The sequence below is a fragment of the Schistocerca serialis genome, chromosome 5, assembly GCF_023864345.2.
Source record: "Schistocerca serialis cubense isolate TAMUIC-IGC-003099 chromosome 5, iqSchSeri2.2, whole genome shotgun sequence".
Classification (NCBI taxonomy): domain Eukaryota; kingdom Metazoa; phylum Arthropoda; class Insecta; order Orthoptera; family Acrididae; genus Schistocerca; species Schistocerca serialis.
The window spans coordinates 763,703,507-763,724,433 of NC_064642.1; the positions used below are offsets into that span (position 1 = coordinate 763,703,507).

Here is a 20,927-nt window from a genome sequence, read left to right on the forward strand (position 1 = left end):
CAAAATGAATCTCTCCTCTCTGGAGGGGAATAACAAGACTGACAAAAGGAAAATTGACAGGACTCCAGAATCAAGAAAATAATTTGAAAAATGTAATGAAAATCTAGCCCAAGCTGCACTATAAGTAAGTTGATTTGTAAAACTTTGCTGCAAGAACAACACTATAATGGAAATAGGATGAAATGTGGAAACATACTGGTTTCTTTTCAAAGAAGTTTTCTCTTGTCCAAAAGAATTACTCAACTTATAAAAAAGAACTTCTCTCAGTACATATTCAGCCATAAAATATTTCAAATATCTACTCGAAGGAAGGACATCTTATGTCTACACGGATCAGGCTCATTAAATTTTGCATCAAACAGAAGAAGGAGAAGCCTTCACCATTCCAAATCTGTTGTCTCTAGTATATTTCTTAGTTCACAATCAAGTTGCATTGTGTCTGACATATACAATATAGTGATTGACCATCTATCTAGGCTGGAAGAATCAGAGATGGTGGATTATTACAAAATAGCTGTCACAGAAGAAAAGGTGAGGAACATCAATGTGTCTCAAGTCAAGTTGCAACACTGAACTGAAATTTACGCAGTTTAGTACCCCTGGTGGATTACCACTGTTGTGTGACAGGTCACTGAAACCGCTGATCCATATGTTCTCAAACAATATTAGTTCACAATGTTTAATATTACCACAAAATGGCTCATCAAAGTGCAAGATCTTCAGTAAAGTTAATATCATTCAAATTCCTCCATCCAAATTTAAATAAGGATTTTCAACAATGGAATAAGGTACGTGCATCTAGCCAGGAGAGCGAAATTTCAAGTTATGCTAAATCAACAATTGGAGATTTCGCCATTGTCGATGAACATTTTAAAGTCTTACACACTGACATGTATCCTTATTGCCCTCTGATGGAATTACTTACTGTTTTACAGGCAGATTCACCTTTAGATAGAAGTTATCCACCTCTGAAACACTGAAGCAGTTAAAGCAGTGACAATAATATTTAAGATCCTGGATGATCAAATTTGGGAAGCCAAAACAGTTAATAACAATTTCAGTCTAGTATATCTCGAGCCTGCACAAATACCTGTAGCTGTAAATCGACAACACTGAATGCCTGCCATGCACAAGCTAACGGAAAAATGTAAAAGTTAACTATATGCTGGTGAATGCCATACGAGACTACACTACAGCTAAATGGGATAGTACTCACAATTCTACTTGGCCTCCACTGTTTCTTCCAGAAAGAAAGTAGTTGTACAATAGCAGAAATGCTGTATGGTACTATACTGAAGGTGTTCAGAGATTTCATTCAGGAGCCTCATATCACAATGGATATTGGTCTTCAAACTTTCATCATCACACTGAAGAAAAGGATGACTCATTTCAAGCTGGCGGAGTATTCCCACAATCCAAAGAAACTCATTTAATCCACACAGATCTTACGAGTACAAGCCATGTATTTGTTAAAATTGACAAGTAAAGAGTGGAATCACACAACCATATGAATGACCATAGGAAATGAGTCAACATCTATCTACATTCTTCACCATCAAGAGTAAAGATTAAGATTTCTATTGATCAACTCAATAAAGCCTAATTTCTTCCTATTGATAGTGTAAATGAGGAGTCAAAATCATCTAATCAGCTGCCAACTAGCCAGGACATGTACACTTTGCAAATGCCACAGAAAGTTTCAATATTAGTACATGTGGTGAAATCCCTTCCAAGTTAGCAGACATAACTGAGAGAGATCCACACTGAGGCGGGGGAGGAGGAGGAGGGGGGGGGGGGGGGAGGGAGAGGAGGCTAAAAAGTATTTTTTTATGCAGTTCGTAATTTTGATTATGTCTTTTATTAAATATCTTTGCAAAATTGTATGAAATTGCTGTGGTGGTTAGCTCATCTATGAAATAAACAGCTGTAACTTATGTCAGAAAATAAAAAGTTGTGCATGCAAATGGTGCTTTTGCCTTTTAATTTTTTTACAGATTGTTTGTAAACATAACAACCTTAGTGCTCTATGGATTCTGCATTACACTAAGTGTCAAGAGTTTGATTTCATATTAACTGCAACCAATTTTGACTGATCTTCACAAAATTCAATGCTGACAAAAGCACGACCATGATGAAATTCTTCAAACCAACTGCAAAAAGTATTTTCTGAAGGTGATTCAATACCATAAGTTGAATGAAGTAATTTGATGCATTGTTGTAGAGTTTATGAAAAACGTAAAAAATTGTCTAAGAAAAAGGTCTGTATGAAATTTGCATTTTCCCCACAGCACTGTTTCTCTTAACATTTGCTTGAACAACTACTCAGCTGATCCAGTAAAACCTTCTAAGTTTTCAAGCCGAGTTACTTCAGATAAAATGCTTGAGCTTTTGACAGCTATCATCATCATCATCATCATCATCATCATCATCATCATCATCATTGAGAGTAAACAACTACTGGTTGTGGGGGTAGGTACAGTTTTCCATTTATACAGGCATGACAGCAGCACCTGAAACATCCCACAGGAGAACTCATGTTACGCATGCACGGGAAGGCAAGCTGGACAGCTCTTGGCAGCTCCAGCCGAGTGACATCAGTTGGCATGAAGAGCAAGTGCCGCATTTGTAACTGCCACTTCTATCTCCCTTCAAGCATCAAGTATCTGTCTTTCCTTCTTTTCAATGTCCAAAGCCCACCATCATGGCTCACTAAGTGTGTGTGCCCTGGTCTTAATTAAAAAAATTTGCAATTTATTCTGATCTCAACTGCCTCCTTCATAACAGTGTGCTGATATGTCAATGCATGAGCTGTGACCCACCTTTTCAAATTGTATCTTATGTCCATACTCTGGGAAATGTTCTGCCATGGATAACTTTTCAAGCTCTCTTTGCTTGATACTAAATGGTGCTCCACTACCATAACTGTTTTACTAACAAGAGAAAGCTGCTAACAACAAAGAACTGTTTTCAGTTTTTTAAAATTTATATAATTCAAAGCATCCACAAAAAAGATCCTAGGTAATATCATTAGTCAAGAGAAGGTAAAGAATAAACTGTACAGCACAAATTGTGCAGTGGCAACTAATATTAGATTTGTAGTGAATAATGGTTTTAAATTCCATGACAAATGGATCTGCGAACACCTGCTACTAGTCAATATCCATAACATATTCTGGATTTCTTCAAACTAATACTGACCTGATTTGTCTGTAGACAGAATGTGAGTTGGGTTTTTGAAAATTTTTCCTAGGAGGGGACGGGGAATGGGAGGAGGGAACTATAATTCCCTGCCCCTCACTGGGTACATCCTTGGTCTTGGTCACAAATTAGTTGATACTTATGCACACTACCTAAAATTTAAATGAGTGCATTTATTTAATACAGCAAAAGAATAATTCATTAAGAAAAATTTAACATTACAACAACACAGAATGGTTGCCCATCACATGCATTCAGGAAGTGAAATGCTAAATGCTGTCAAAAGATGCATTTAATATTGGAAGTGACTATATCTAGCTTTTATAACTGTTAGTTCCTTCCTCGGAGAGGAAGGAGGGATGGGTGTAGAAGGGTATGAAGGTAGGGAGGGACAAACATAACTAAGGTTGAGTGGAGCCCACCTGTTCTGAGAATGAGGTAGGCCCCTCTCAAACTGCACCTCCTTTCCAACCTCTCTCTCTTTCCTTCTTGAGAAAGGAATCAACAATTCTGGACGCTAAGTATAGTTTATCTTGATATTAAATGTTTCTGTTGGAAGCGCTTGGAATTTTACTTCCTGGAAATAAATATGGCCACTCGTTCTGTCTGAGTTATTTAATGTTATGATAGTAACCTACAGGACTAGGGACCTCAGACAAATTTTATAACTGACATGTCAATTACATGCATTTTCAACACAGATTTTTCAAAAATGAAATTAAAAGAAAAAGCAATGTCACCTTTCACGCCTGCTGCAAAATCCTTGATGCCCCCAAGCCCAATAGCCCACAAAATTGACAACCCAATGGACTGTCTGTTCTGATATGAATTCATTAGCTCCATTGCCTTTGGAATAGCTGTTACTGTCAACAAAGGGCTCTGGAATGCAAGCAATTGCAGAACTACTTTATACCCCAATCCTGATGATGTTCCTGCAAAATAAAAATTATTCTTACAATCAAGCAAGATCACTCACACGAGGCAACACACACACAATTACAAGCAAATAAATCAGAAAGAGTAACGATATCTGTCTTGGACAAGGTAATTAATTTCTCAAAGAAGTGGAGAGTCACCATTTTTTTGGGCATCACTGTTGATACACATTTGACATGGGCGGATCATATCAACAACATATGCTTAAAAAAAGGAGCTAGCAGCTTTTGTATGAGGAGGATGTCTAGGACAGTAAATACAGACATGCTGCTAACAATATACTATGGCCTAGACTATCACTTATTATATTGTTATGAAAGGTTAGTTTGCTACTCACCGTAAAGATGACATGTTGAGTTGTAGGCAGACACAACAAAAAGACTGTTACACACAAAGTTTTTGGTCAAAGCCTTCTTCAGAAAAGAAACGAAAACACACATATATTCACACAAGCAGACATACCTCACACACATATATGCCCCCCCCCCCCCCCAACACACACACAAGTGCACGCACGCGACCACTATCTCCGGATGCTCTGGCCAGACTGCAACTCTTGCACTGAGCAAAAGCAGCAGTCGAAAGTGGGGCACAGAAGGGTGAGTATGGGTAGGAGGAGAGAAGAGTGCTGCCTGGCGGAGCGTGCAGGGACTAGGAGACAGGACAAGGCTGCCAAAGGCAACATTGAGAGGCTGTGGAACAGGTAGCAGACAAAGAGAAGAGCAGAGAGGGGAAAAGACTGGTGGATATGTTGGCAGAGAACAGCACACAATCAGGCTGAGGAGAGTGAATTGGGATGAGGTTAGAGGACACAGAGGGGACGGAAACTGTTGGGTAGAGGGTGTGAGTACGTTGAGGCCTGGATAATTTCAGTAGCAGAGCATGCGTTATAAGGATAACTCCTATCTGTGCAGTTCAGAAAAGTTGTGTTGGAGAGGAGGATCTAGATGGCCTGGCTTGTGAAGCAGCCATTAAAATCAAGCATGTTATTAATAGTTGCTTCACAACCTGGCCCATCTGCATCCTCCCCTCCTCTACCAGCTTTCATGAACTGCACAACTGGGAGTTTAAGTTATATCACATTCTCTGCTACCAAAATTATCCCAACCTCAACCTCTGATAGCCTATTGCTCTCCACCCAACAGATTCTGTCCCCCTTGTCCTATAACCTCCTTCCAATTCAAGTCCCCTTTACCCTCATTGTGCACTGCTCTCTGCCAACACACCCACAAGTCGCTTCCTCTCTCCACTCCCAATGACCCCCCCCCCCCTTTTCCCCTCAAAGCCTCCCAATGCTGCCCCTGGCAGACTTGTCCTGCCACCTTCCAGTCCCTGCATTTCCCACAACTGCTCTTTTTTTCCACCATCCATACTCTACTATTCCTCCCACTTCCTGCCCCACTCCTGACTGCTGCTTCTGTTCAACAGAAGAGATGCAATCTTGCCAGAGTGGCCACAGATCACAGTCGTGTGTGTGAGGTGTGCCTGCTTGTGTGTGTGTGTGTGTGTGTGTGTGTGTGTGTGTGTGTTTTTCTTTCTTTTCCGAAGAAGGCTTTGGCCAAAAGCTTAGTGTGTAACAGTATTTTCACTGAGACTGTGCATCTCGACGTGCCACCTCAGTAGGCGAGTAGCGATCTATCCTTTCATGATTGTTGACGTTCCAACCTAGACTTTCCTCTTATTGTATTGGATTATAATCTAAGGAAATGGAGCACATATGCATACACATAATTTAGTGAAGCTTCAGAAGAAGGCTGTTAGATGTATTGCAAATTTGATCCCAAGACAATCCAGCAGACAGTGGTGTGATAACAGCCCAGAAAACAAAGACCAAAAGAGATCAGACATGGTAAATAATTCATGTAGTGGCAAAATTTTACACAGTGGTAAGAAAAAGGCATGACTGGAGGGCAGCGAGTGTGGGGCTATGTTTTAACACCACACTGGTACTTTTTTCTTGACTTATTCGTAAACTGCAGTCTCTAGTGAAAACATATAACAACACAAAATTAAACTACCATACATTACATTTCCTACAAAAAAGGTCATATTAATTTTTTTTTCTCTAGGACCAATAGTTTGTGTGGCGAGAGAGAGAGAGAGAGAGAGAGAGAGAGAGAGAACACTGAAAATATTGCACACTGTGTATGCATTGTAGTTTGGGTGGTTTTCCTAGGCCAATTTGTGAGAGTTTCCCCAACTTTATGTACCACAAGTATCCTGTATAAAAATTGCTTGTCTTTCTACACATCTGTGCTACTTGTAAAAATTACGGTTTACACCATGAATAGCCGAGAAGAATACTGACGCTGAACAGTAGAGAGGAACTCTTTCAAACAGGAAAGACAACATCTGTATATCCATAAACCAGGAACAATAAATATATGATATATGCGCCTTCTAGTTACAGAAGAATGACCCTCGCACTGCTGGTTGCTTGCTTGCTCTTTTTTGTTTGTTCCAGATGACTTGGACAGACATGGTGCTCCATGCAAAGCTGCCCGAGCAAAAGATATTGAAGATTACAGAGTGCATGGTTTATGTTGCAAAAGTGATATGTTGAAAGTGTATAACTGAAGGGGTCAGAGAGATATAGGCAAAAGCCACATTTTTTCGAAATTGAGTTTTTCATATTGTGAGATTCTTAACCATGCCGCCTTCATGTTCTGTTACAAAAGTTCCATCTATTTGCAACAGATGGTGTGGCATTCTATACTTTGTAATCTGTAAATAATTCCAGAATATACACAGTCACAAGCAACTCCAAAACGGCTGACAGCTCGAGAGCATGAGAAACTTCAATGCATATTCAACGACTATTTGCAAGTGACGCTAGTGGAAACGAGGAGCCTGATCCTTTCGATACTGACATTGATAAATCTTGGCATCCATCAAACTACATTTCCAATTCACATGATGTTTTGGTAAGTATAGAAAAGTGTTCATTGCTGGTAACCATTGTTCCGTGGCTTGTAACTTTGTTTCTCTTAACTTTATTCACACATCTGATCGCAGTCTTTTCTGTTAATGAGAAAGCTTCATGGGCATATTTCAGTGGCTGTTAAATGCTGTAATAATTTAGTTTTAATGACAACAGACTTATAAAAATGTTTCTCTCTCAAATTTCATTTACGTGGTCTGTAATTTTCTGCGTGGCATATGGCTACATCTTACAAAAGCTCTGAGACCATTTTGCTCTTCATATTGCAGTTTGAAACATGTAGAGTAGCTGAATAATCACCTTAGAAATCAAAATCTTCAAGAAAAAGAAAGTGAAGAACTGGATGGAAAAAATGAAAACTAAATAATGCTGGTCAGCAGTATGTGTCTTCCACAAACAACAACACTTTTCAGGCAGCCTCTACACCAAGCCCATGTACTTGCTGGAATACATACTATACTAAACTCGTTGGGGGAGAAGAAAACCTTTTTCATTCTTTTTAGGGACATAGGAAACCTTGAATACTTACCCAATGAGCTGGAAAAAGTAGGTACCAAAAGGTTGGAGGTTTGTTTCAATTTTGTAAGTACAAAGGGGCTAATGTCTTATAAATTTATTTTATTTTGTTCTGTTGACTTGTACTTCCTTTAGTAGCTATCCTAAAAAGACTACAAAGAATACATCATCTAACGCTGATACATTTTCATATAACACGTAGGTATTTGGAATGGAAGTCATGATTTGCAAGGAAGCTTTTCTAAGAGTTCATCTCTTACAGAAACATGCGAGAGGGAAATGGAATTTACAATAGCAAATAAAGCTGGTTTTTGCAGTTCCACAGTTCAAATCTATGTACTGTAAGTTCCCATTTGTACCAAATAACATATTGTTGAAATATTTGTGTTAGAAACCACAATATAAATTCTAATGCCTTTTTCTTTCAGGTGAACATGGAAACTATCCACATAAATTTCGTGATAGACGTGTACAAGACATCACAAATTTTATCACTGCCATATCAAAATATAACAATCACTACAGCAGTCAACAGAGTCCCAACAAGATGAATTTGGAATGTGATCTCTCAATTACATCCTTATTTTAGGATAGACACTCGGAATACCACAAAGAAAAGAATGTTCCTACTGTTTCCGAAAGAACATTCAGAAAAATTTTTGTATCTGAGTACAACATAGGCTTCAAACTGCCAAAAAGCAACACTTTTTCAGTGACATATTTCTAATGACAATGAATTACTCAGAATTATGTGCAGCAGAAGTTACTGTATGAAATGCAGCTCACAAAGGACAACACTGGGCAAAATATGACTGTGGCTTTAACTGATATGGGTAAAGAGAATCCAAAAGAGCACCATGTAACAGCAGTGGACATGCAACAAATGTTCTCCATACTTAAACAGTTGCTCCAGCAGTTGACAAGAAGGCAATACGGACATATAACTACAGTACAGCTGTAAAGCAAGATAGATGGAGGAAGGAGTTCATATGAAGATGGGAGCTACTCAATAAAATACTTGGCTGTAACTTACCCTCAAACAAAACATCTCCACTTAATTACAGATAAATGCAATAGAAGCAGAAAGGGTTGGGCTTTTATTGCTTTGGAGAGGTTCACCTATTGCTGCTAAAAGATTTGAATCTGCCCAGCATTACTTCCCTGTAGTAGATCACACTAGACTCCCTTGCAATCGTGATTTTGGTCACGTTGAAGTGTATGCAAGAAACAGATATCCAACAGCACACACCAGACGAAAGGGCAAAAAAATTCAGAATATTTCATTGTCACCTAAATGGAAAGAGAAGGTTTCAGTAGTCTGGATAACCTTACGAGATCAACCTCAAAACCTACCTTCCTCACATCTGGAGATCTCAAATTAAGTTTGTGCCTGAAGATTGTTTCAAGCTAAGTAGGAAGAAAGGAACAAAAAGAAAGGAAGGCATATTGAGCCAGATCCATTTCAGCTGCCAGTAAATATAGAAAGCCACTTCTGATTAACCTGTCTCTAATGGCATACATACTTTCAGCAAATCAGCACTTGTGTCAGCCATGTATTGGAAAAAATGCAAACAGTGATGAGATAAAGGAACTTCCTTGTTTTATCTATTGCAATGTAAAACAAATTATAAGACTGAATGATCTGTTATGTATATAAAAATGTGTAAAATTTATAAACACTGGTCACTGTTTAATGTAGTTCAAAATAAATCATTAAAAATTCGTATTTTGTGTTCTAAACTATTTTCTGGGGCTACAATCATAAGCCACTATTGACTATGTCTTGATCAGAATGAATCAGTGAATATTCTAAAATACCAGAAATTATCACATTGGCGGATACAGAGGCTCTGAAGAGTACATTTCAGGACTTCCCATTCAGTTTCTTTCGGCACATCAAAGGTCTTTTAGGCCATACATCAACTAGCATTGTCTTACAGCGGTACTATCCATTTCAAAAGCCGGCCTCTGCACAAGTTTGTGATGGCCTATTTAAGATACAGCAAAGTGTTTATTTCTGGCATTAAGGATTCCATCTCATTGCAGTCAGTCAAAAACAAATAAAAAAGAGCTGCTACTTCATGCACTTATATTTATAAGAAAAATTGAAGTTGTGACACTACTAAGTCTAATCATATGCCACAAACTTTGTGATGAAATCTGCTCTTAGCTCAATGTACTACAGAAGTTGGCCAAAAAAAAAAAACACCAGTTTCACAACCTTATGATTCCGACAGATGCTTGGGTACCTTTGTTTGCAAGTATTGTCATCATCAAGTTTCTTCTGAATCATGTGATGCACTCCGGCGTTGCATATCATGAGTTCAGTAGCAGTTTCATGTGTGGTGACCCAATTATTCCTGATGAACTGGGTCACAACACCTGTAACTGCAGGATTGAAGAGTGAACCTTCATGAACAATAAAAACTCTTAAACAGTACCACATAGCATTGGATAACTTAATACTACATAACATGTGAAACATTGTTCTTTAAAAACCTTCTCCGTCCTGTGATAAATTTCTGAAGCATGATTGCATTCTGCAAGTGAATCTTCACAATAGCTGCATGAATTAGGATAGATTAAGGACATTGATAGCTTAGTCTGCTTTTATATTTACATACTTTTAAACATGCCTGACTGCCACTCAATGCCTCCTCTAAGTAATGAGCAGTAATCTATCGTAATTCATGTTGTTATCCCATCATTGGTTCTCCACTGTTTGATTTAATGAAAACTGTTTGTGATTATCTATAGCAGTAACTTAGGCAAAACTGTTCACTTTATGTGAACCACTGACTAAAACATAAGCCACCTATTGGCTACAATGTTATCCCAGTAAAATTAGGTACAATGCCACTACAGCAAAACTCATTTCCATTTGGATTTGCCTAATATTGATGTTAATACTGAAATTATTGCATAAGTACCTTTTGTCATATCATTTGCCATTGACGTCAGACACCATTCATAGTATGACTGAATAACTCCTTCCCCAGCATCTTTGATGGCTCTTCTTAGTAGTTCACGAACCTCCCCTGACAGCAAGCTCAGAGGGTATTCATTTGGTTTTCCTTGGAATACTGGACTGTGCTCCACGCATAGCTTGCTGTTGCAGTAAATAGCAAGTCCTTTAAGCCATACTAATGGTGCTTCTGCAAATCTTGCTTGCCCAATCTTTATTTCAGAATCTAATTCATCAGCTTTAATCTAAAACAGATATCATATCCTTCAAATACTCAATGTCAACAAGAATGCAACTGTCAAATTCATCTTCATAATTTCATGGACTCAGATGCAACTCTTTGGTAGCAAACTATATAAAATAAGTAGAGGTCATTCATCAAACAACAAAGATGTAGTATTAAGAAACATTCCAACAATTGCAAAATTCACTTTGTCCTTCATGATGGTAACATAATACATAGATTCCTAGATCACTGTTTGATGTAGTCAAGAGTGAGCTCGTACAAGAATGGTTCCTCGAAGATCAAACCACTGTATAAGAATAGCTCTTCGAAGATTCAAAACAATCATTCTCGCAAGACACAAGTGAAGAAGGTAACAGGTATCTATTAGTGTTCCTATTGTATGGTGGGCTGCTCATCACAGATCGCCAGGATTCTGAAAACTACAATATGATGTCTTTATTTCACTGACAATGCTGGAATCTGTCCAAGACCAGTAAGGACTATGTATTCCAAGCATATACAGCATTCAGTGGAAGTGTGGTTGCCACTACATTGGCTAAGCTCAACGTTGTATTTCTGATTGCTTTGTGCTAGATAAATCTGCTGTTGAAGAACATGGTATCATCAAGTACACATAGAGGGAATATTAAAAAAAAAATGTTATTTGTCTATATCAATGTCTTCCCCTTCAAAACAAGAACTTTTTCCAGTCCCCAAAATACTTCTGGAACTCGATAGTTGGTACAGCTTTTAATTCTCTCAGTTATTCATTTTTAATCACAACTAGCCTTGTAAAACAATGGCACTTTATGCTTTCTTTATTTTTGGGGACAGAAAAAAGTCATATGGGGCGACGTCTGGCAAATTTGGAGGCAAATGCTTATGAACAAGTAATGATGTGTGAGCAGGTGCATTATCATCGTGCAAATGACAGAAAATGTTTTGTCACAAACTTGGGCTTTAATTTATTCATTTGTCAGATGGTTTCAAGCAAATGGTTCTGAAATTTTAAGCATTACCTCTTACTAATCATTCAACCTTGTGGCAATATGCCATTAAAACTGGATAACTTTGTGAGTATAAACTTCACTTTTGACTGCACTTGTCGATCTTTTTTCAGTCCTCGTGATCCAGAATGCTTCCACTGGTACAACTAACCCTTAGTTCAATGTCAGATCAGTAAAGTAATGTTTCATCACTTGTTACATGATTCTGCATTGTTGTGAACTTCATCTAGTGACTTCTGAACACTCAATGATTTGTTGTTGAGAAGTGAGTATGTTAGCTTATAGGATTGCTAGCCCTCATTGTCATGTACTTTTTAATCTGTTTACTGATGTATAAGTGTGTTGTGTTTGTCTTTGCACTATAACATTTCTGCTACTGATTCTCTGTTCTAAGTGCAGTGCAATACACCTCCTCAGAGAAGGTATCAGGAGCAAGATTAACTAGGATGGACAGTGTTGCCAGATGTTCATGTGTCATACTTTTCAGCAGTGTTGTATAGTGTGGTCATGGGTTTTTCTTTTTTAGAAGGGAAATATTACAAAATATCATGTTCTATTATACCATTGTTTTCCTTTTGACATTGTAATATCTTTGTGGAAGACTAAGCCAGTGAATCCACTGGACTCACATTTGGAAGGAGAAGGCTTTGTGCACTGTCTGCCCATCCTGACTTGGGTTTTTCATGGTTTCTCCAAGCTGTTAAAGTAGATACTAGGATGGTTCCATTGATTAGGTCACGGCCAACTTCCTACCCTACCTTTGCCTGATCCTGTCCCCTACGTTTGATATTTGTATTTATTATTTTTGTATTGCATATGACATGTCAAATACTGTTGTACTCAATAGTCCAAGGACAAATGAATGAATAAATAAATAAACTTGCATTCACCAGTTTTTGTTTGAAATTAGTTTCAGAATAATTTTTGCTGTCATACATCCCATAGCCAAAATGTCATGACAAAATAATGTAATTGGATAGATAAAAAATCTACTCACCAAGCAGTGGCAGAACACACACAAAATAATGTTACAATTAGCCAAGCTTTCAGAGCCAGTGGCTCCTCCTTCAGCCAGAAGGGTTGAAGGGAAAGGAAGGTAGGTGACGGAAAAGGACTGGAGAGGTCTGGGAAAAGGGTTGGATTTTGGGAAAGTCATCCAAAACTGTGGGTCACTGTGACTTTCCCAAAACCTACCCCTTTTCCCAGACCTGTCCAGTTCTTTTTCCTTCACCTGTCATCCTTCCCCTTCAACCCTTCTTCCTGAAGAAGGAACCACTGGTTTTGAAAGATTGCCTAATTATAACCTCCTTTTATATATAATAGAGGAAAACATTCCACATGGGAAAAGTATATCTAAAAACAAAGATGATGGGACTCACCAAACGAAAGCGCTGGCAGGTTGATAGACATACAAACAAACACAAACATACACACAAACAAACACAAACATACACACAAAATTCAAGCTTTTGCAACCAACGGTTGCTTCATCAGGAAAGAGGGAAGGAGAGGGAAAGAAGAAAGGATGTGGGTTTTAAGGGAAAGGGTAAGGAGTCATTCCAATCCCGGGAGCGGAAAGACTTACCTTAGGGGGAAAAGAGGACAGGTATACACTCGCGCGCAATACACCTCCTCAGAGAAGGTATCAGGAGCAAGATTAACTAGGATGGACAGTGTTGCCAGATGTTCATGTGTCATACTTTTCAGCAGTGTTGTATAGTGTGGTCATGGGTTTTTCTTTTTTAGAAGGGAAATATTACAAAATATCATGTTCTATTATACCATTGTTTTCCTTTTGACATTGTAATATCTTTGTGGAAGACTAAGCCAGTGAATCCACACACACACACACACACACACACACACACACACATCCATCCGCACATACACAGTCACAAGCAGACATTTATCATTTGCGGAGGGAATGTAAATAAAACTTAATGGGGTCGTTGTGGGGGTGTTGTGAGGGTGACATGGTATTAGAAGGTGGACAGTGTAACATGAGGCTGAAGTGAAAATGAAAATAAAAATATATGGGGAGAGATAAAGATGAACTACAAAGCAACTGGAGATCTGGTGTGAAAAAAAAGGCGTGAAAAAAGGCGAAAAAGTGTTGGTAAATGCTGGGCTATGTTGATCCTGTGGTGAACTTGGGTTGGTAGACAATGATGTGCACAAAGGTTAGGTGGTTGTGTTGCCGCCAAAACACTTTAAAGGGTGGAGAAATTTGGGAAAATTTCGAAAAAACTGTGTGTAAATGTATTAAAAGGAGTGGTTTTGTGGTGGCAGATTATGAAGATGAGGCTAACAATCATCTGACGAAGAAATAATGACGTTAAAACTTGTGGGAAGCGGCTAAAAATGATCAGTGATGTGGTAAAAACGGAAATGGAAATAAAGCGAAAGTTATTAGAACTAGCCGAAATGCTTGTCAAATAGGTGAAAGGAACTGTTTGTGAACTGGAAACGGTGGATTTTATAGCAGCGGTAGTGTTCAAAGCGGAAAAAAAATTTTTTTTGGTTATGGTTTGGAAGTGGGTTACGTATTATTGAGTATATATAGGCGGGATAAAATTGTATGGTAGATTACAGTAAAAAGGAGAAGGTGAATACAAAGTGAAACTACTTGCAAAAACAGAAAGAGAAAATAAGATGACAGAAAAGATTTCGAAATGCAACAGTGACAATAACAAACATAATTGTTGGGTTCAAATTAATGATACGAATATAATAGAGGGAAACATTCCACGTGGGAAAAATATATCTAAAAACAAAGATGATGTGACTTACCAAAATGTCTGCTTGTGACTGTGTATGTGCGGATGGATATGTGTGTGTGTGCGCGCGCGAGTGTATACCTGTCCTTTTTTCCCCCTAAGGTAAGTCTTTCCGCTCCCGGGATTGGAATGACTCCTTACCCTCTCCCTTAAAACCCACTTCCTTTCGTCTTTCCCTCTTTCCTGATGAGGCAACAGTTTGTTGCGAAAGCTTGAATTTTGTGTGTATGTATGTGTCTGTTTGTGTTTCTATCGACCTGCCAGCGCTTTCGTAAGCGATGTTGAAGACATGTGTTACTCTTGCTTACCTGCTATGGGCTGCCTTTACAGGTATGACATAATAATGGCCTAACAACTTTTAGCATTGTACTTGATAATGGTACACACACACACACACACACACACACACACACACACACACACACACACATCCATCTGCACATATACAGACATTCAACTGCATGCAAAAAGCTAAGTGCAACCACTGCTTTATATAATTTAAGCAATCTATCTCTTCTGCTGGTTTTAAAACTCGGTTTGATTGTGGCACATACTTCTAGAATTTAAGTAATTCCGCACTCACATCATTATTTGATGTATAATGACATCATAACCAAGATAAAGGAATTTTTAATGTTTCCCTAGAACTTCATTGTTAATGACTACTTCAGTTGTAATTGGTTCACACACTCTAATGTCATCACTTTATTAACTGAAATTTCTCATGTTGAGAAATGAGGAGTGATTTGTTGTATTTGGAAAAACACTTTTTACAGATAAGATCGCATAAACACTACTTTATTTTTGACAACCAGTTTCAACAGGCTCTGTTGTCATCTTCTGATCTTCAAAAATTATTGTTACAAAACATGAACATGGCAAATTAGAACATCATGCCTGGCTGTCTTATTAGTTGATAAAATGTAGCACATTATGCAATGGTTTGTCAGAAATAAAACATTTACAACCAAACAGCACGTTCTGCACATGGTCATGTGCTCACAGATGATTGTTAAAAGTTAAAAAACACAATACAAAGTAAAATGTACACTACCACATCTTTTTACGTTAGCTTGACATGTTCCGTTCACTTACGAACAATCTTAGACGTATGGTACAGCATCATATGAATTGTACCACATGTGGCGACTAAGATGATTCATCAATGAAAGGCACATGTCAAGCTAATGTAAACTGCTTTGCTGTTGTACAGTTTACTGTGCTTTTTAAATTTTTAACAATCATCTGTGAGAGCTACATATACGAACAGGGCCATGTGCACAAGGTGTTTCCCGATTGTAAACATTTTATTTCAGACAAACCTCTGCATAATGTGCCACATTATATCCACTAACATGACAGCATGGCATGAGGTTCTAAGTCACAATGTTCCCATATTGTAACAATTTTTGAAGACCAAATGATGACAGCAAAGCCTGAGGAAACTGGCTGTCAAAAATAAATAAGTATTTCGCCAATCTTGGTCACTGAAAGCTTTTTACTTATTTGTTACGTTAACATGCAGATACAGACCACATTTTACATAATTTGCTGTTTCAGCTAAAATCACTTGACCATTTACATAGTATATTGCATCTAAAATAGTGTTATAAAAAATCTGTCAATCACAATGTTATTTTATTTGAGCAATCAATGTACAATGATGAGCCAAAACATTATGACCAACTGCTTCATAGCTTGTTTGTCCATCTTTGGAACAAAATACATCACTGATTCTGCATATCAGGGATCTGACACTTGGTTGGTAGGCTTGTGGAGGTGTGTGACATTAGATGTCTATGCACAGGTCACATAATTCATGTGAATAACGTGTCATTGACTTGTGTACGCACTGATGGCGCCTGACAGCAATCCAGATGGGTTCCGTAGGACTTACATCTGGCGAACTTGGTCACCGAGACATCAACACGAGATCACTGTAATGCTCTTCAAAGCACTGTAGTGCTGATCTAGCTCAGAGACACAGACAATTATACTGCTGAAAGATGACATCGCTGTGGGAGAAAACATCAAATATGAAGGGATGCAGGTGGTTTGCAGCTGTCAGAGTGTTTTCTGATTACTACCACAGATCCCATGCAAGCACGGGAGATGTCTCCCGTACCATATAATTGCTCCCACCAGCCTACGTCCGTGGTGCACTGCACATTTCGAGCCATAGTTCGCCCCAATGACGGCATTTGTGAAGGCGACCCATTTCTTCGCTAGGGTGATCCCCCATCCGTGTCTACTCTGCTTACATACTTTTCTCACCACGTCAGGTGCCCACTGTGTCATCAGGTGGCATCCAATGTTGCGGTGGGCAGTGGTCTTAATGCTTTGGCTGATCAGTGTAAGGAGGTGCATTACATTCTTAACATTTTTCTATTAGCTAGGTCACGGTGAAAACACAATTTGTGATTGTTTTGATTTCACATAAATCATTCTGTGCAACATTTATAATTGCTTCTGCTTTCTTTTCCTTTTTTTCTATACTATCTTTGCACAGATTTTATGTACTGTGCATAGCACACTTACAGGCCTATCCCATTTTAAGCCCATCAACATTCTAAAATGCATGATGCACCACTGCTACATTCCGTTCACCTAGCAAATGTTCATAATTTCAGTAACAGTTCAAAAATATTTTAGTATTTCATTCGAACTGAAATTGCTCAGAGTTTATATCATAAAATGGTGTTGATAAATGTTTGTTTCAAGTTCACTTTATCTAATAAATCTTTACATCTCCCATTTTCATTCTTATTAGTCCAAAGATCAGTAAAATTATTTTTCAAGTATGGAAAGTAAGAGAAGCTTAACCATCTAGGTTCGATTCCACCATTATTTGGTACGCTCTCTTCTGTCTCTCAAATCATGTTCTGTATCACACAAGTTTATCCCAACTGCCTTAATGTTCCTTTCTTCAGTTTTGGTTACGGATGGTCCCCCCCCCCCCCAAATATGTGGTAACATCTCTAGCATTAACAAATGTATCAACAGAAGAAGAAATATATTCATCATAGCTGAAAAATAAGTTGGTTGTTACCTGTAACAAGGTTTACAAACTAAAAAAATTATGAAAGTAAATACCTGCATCAAGAGTAAGGAAGAGTCAAGTGTGAAATAAACTGACAAAGCACGTAGTTGTACATGAAGGATCATACACCAAGTGAAATCACAATAACTAAGACAGCTGTAATAAATTGTTAAATGTATGATTAATGTACTTGATTAACAAACGAAGGTAGGGACTCTCCCTTGATTTCTTCAATGTATTTGACTCTACATCACAATATTCTGTTTAAGGAGTTTCCTTGTTGAGGAAGGAGCAAACATTGTGTCTGGAGATGAAAGAGACATTATGCAGTGTCTTTGAATGAAAGGTGGAGTTAATTGTGTATTCAGAACAAAAGAAAACTCTACTCTCAAGTGTAATCTTCCACAGTTCATTTGTTCTCCAACAGCTAATTGCCAGTCATTGTCTGGATACTTATCTAAACTTGGAGTTAAAATGGTATCAATGCTGTCACAAATTGGTCACAACCAGAAGAACTATGGATTTACTCATTTTGACATTTTTACATGTCACCTCTTTCCTACCTTCAGCCCTAACCTTCAGACTGTGTGTGTCTTATCTCCTCCCTATTTAGTAATCTATAGAATGTCTGTTTCATTTCTGGGTTGAAATTTCTCCACATTTTCCAGCACAATACTTACAAATCACAGTTTCTATCCCCCATGTCCACTGCCATTCCTAGGAATGTTAGGATTGTTGTTCCCCAATAATAAAATTTTCCAGATAATAAGCTATATGTACTTGCCCAACACATTCCAGAATGCTAGACTCACACACACACACACACACACACACACACACACACACACACACACACACCAACAACAACAACAATGCTGTGTTACCTAAACTTCATGTACTTCGAAAATGTGCCATCATCTTTCCGGACACTTTCTTCCATTCAGTATAATTACTGGTCACTAAAATAAAAAATAATGTACTGCTTCAGTAGGAGTAATTATGTTTAACGATGATATAATCATTACTAACTAACTGACTTATACCAAGTGATGAGGAGGGTGGACACAACATGGATTATGGAAACTGTAAAGGTCTATTTCACAGAGAATAAATGGCGGTAAAAAATTACAGGGCCTACATGCAATCTGCACAAATAATACACTGCAAACAAACAAAATTACTTTCAGTTTACAGGTCTCTATAAAAATGGAACACACAGCAGTGACACTTTACACTTGCACACAACTCTGTGATGCAAGAAAAACATGTAATAGAGCCTGCTCCAAACTAAGCGGTACCATATTCTTAACATAAAAAATGACCTTTAATCTACAGTAAATGATGAATTACTGCTGAGAATGAATGGCAGATTGGTATACCCATACTTGTGTTACTATATCCTGACTTGTGACAGTGCCATAAATGTGCACATAAAAAAGGAAACACACTTATTTCTGATGAACTCATGTATACCCATATATCAGTATCTGCAGCGGAACAACATTTTTGACATACATAATTAGGCCCCCCACAGGCAGACAAAAAGTAAACCAATTTTACAGTATCACTACAATCAAACCCACCAGTTTCACAGCAGCCTCAATATTTTTTGGAGGTGCAATTTTTTCTTTTGGGGCTTCTTTCTTTTTCTCTGGCTGCTTCTTAGGTTGTTTCTTTTCACCGTTTTCTTTTACAGCGACACTTTCCTTTCCTTGCGGCTTCCTGTTTTCTTTATCCAAGGCACTGTACAGCGTTTTCACTTGCGATAGAGGAACTGTAATATAACCATAAAATCATTAAATTGTCTTGTTTCCTTCTAGTATACCGCAATTACCATACAATCACATTTAACACACAATTTTTCACTGGAAGTAGTACCAATATAGATGACAAAGACGACGTCGATAACGACATACGAAAGGCAACAATTAGTTCGTTAATTAACACATCTGGAAGAGGATAACGCAACATATCTTATAAAACTATGATATAAATTTTGTAATATTCAATATATTTTGCAGCTTCTGGTTCAATTATTGGGTAATATGTAATGAAAACTTACGAATGTCTTCAACTTTAGGTGCATTCTCTACAAATTTCTTTTTTTCATTCTTGCTGAGTTTTTTGACTGCCTGACCATTTGCTTTCTGCTTATTTTTACCCACAAATTCCCACTGACCAGACATTGTATAGAGAGTATTTTGCTCTTTCTAGTTATTAATTAATAATATCAGTAACTTAACAAGCTCTCCAAATTCGGAGTTCAATTATTGTCAACACACGTGCCTGGTAGTGTATTTAAACTGACAAAACAGCGCAAAGATGTTCACATGTATGTCACGTCCCCGTAGTCACGTTGGCAAAACTTTCAGGCCAGCCAACAATGCGACGCCCATCATGATGTCAATGACCGGAAAGGGCGTGACAGGTAGCGGCTTTCAAAACTAAGAAGGCATGGTGTTGTTTATTATATTGAAAATAGTTTATGGTTCTGTGGGGATAGTTTCTAGTCAAAGACAGATAAGCGCGTATTTGTATATGTGATGATAATCTATATGAACGGTATAGTGATATTAAAATGCAAATAACAATATCATCATTCTTCGTTTATATACGGCACTTCCGAAAGATGAAATGGAATTTAGGTAATCGTTTTTCGCTGTGGTGTTTACTTGTTATGGTCTGTAGCGGATTTGCTGGCCTGTGAAATATGGCGGCTGGAAAACAGCTGATACAGTTAATGATTTAAACAACACAATCGCAATTTCTCTCTTTACACGATGTGTTAACAGTTTCAGTCTAATATTTCTACTTCTCCCTCACTGTACAAAAAGCCATTCCATCCATATTAGCCGAAAATTTTTAAAAACAAGGCGAAACTTGACAGCACATTTCAAAACCAGTTGCGAAAACATGGAAGCGAAATTTGACTGCGGAATTGGAAAACCAGCTACCAGAATCGATTTTGAAATGTTTACATGACCACCCAGAAGCCTTACTGGGAAATCGATTTACGAAATCCGGTATAGCGAGTCCCATGAGAACGGGGTGATTTAAGTCATCCCTGACTAATATCAACACCAACATTAAAGATATACACTGAGGCGCCAAAGAAACTGGTATAGGCATGCTATTAAAATACAGATGCAGAACACGGCACTGCGGTCGGCAAGCCCATGTGACAACACGTGTCTGGCGCAGATGTTAGATCTCTTCTATTGCTACAATGGCAGGTTATCAAGATTTAATTGAGTTTGAACGTGGTGTAATAGTCGGTGCACGAGCGATGGGACATAGCATCTCAGAGGTAGCAATGAAATG

General features: G+C 38.1%; 1 protein-coding gene across 1 annotated transcript in view; it reads right to left on the reverse strand.

The window, feature by feature from the left end:
• The window catches only part of LOC126480759 (transmembrane protein 214-B), a 152,404-nt gene extending 132,452 nt beyond the window's left edge, over window positions 1–19,952 (reverse strand). Inside the window, exons 1-4 of the mRNA XM_050104047.1 lie at window positions 19,669–19,952; window positions 19,190–19,380; window positions 10,522–10,801; window positions 3,939–4,130 (exon numbers count right to left, since the gene is read on the reverse strand). Of these exons, the coding sequence (XP_049960004.1) occupies window positions 3,939–4,130; window positions 10,522–10,801; window positions 19,190–19,380; window positions 19,669–19,792 (787 nt within the window). The 5' untranslated portion in view covers window positions 19,793–19,952. The remainder of the gene's footprint in view (window positions 1–3,938; window positions 4,131–10,521; window positions 10,802–19,189; window positions 19,381–19,668) is intronic.
• Window positions 19,953–20,927: the final 975 nt, after the last annotated feature.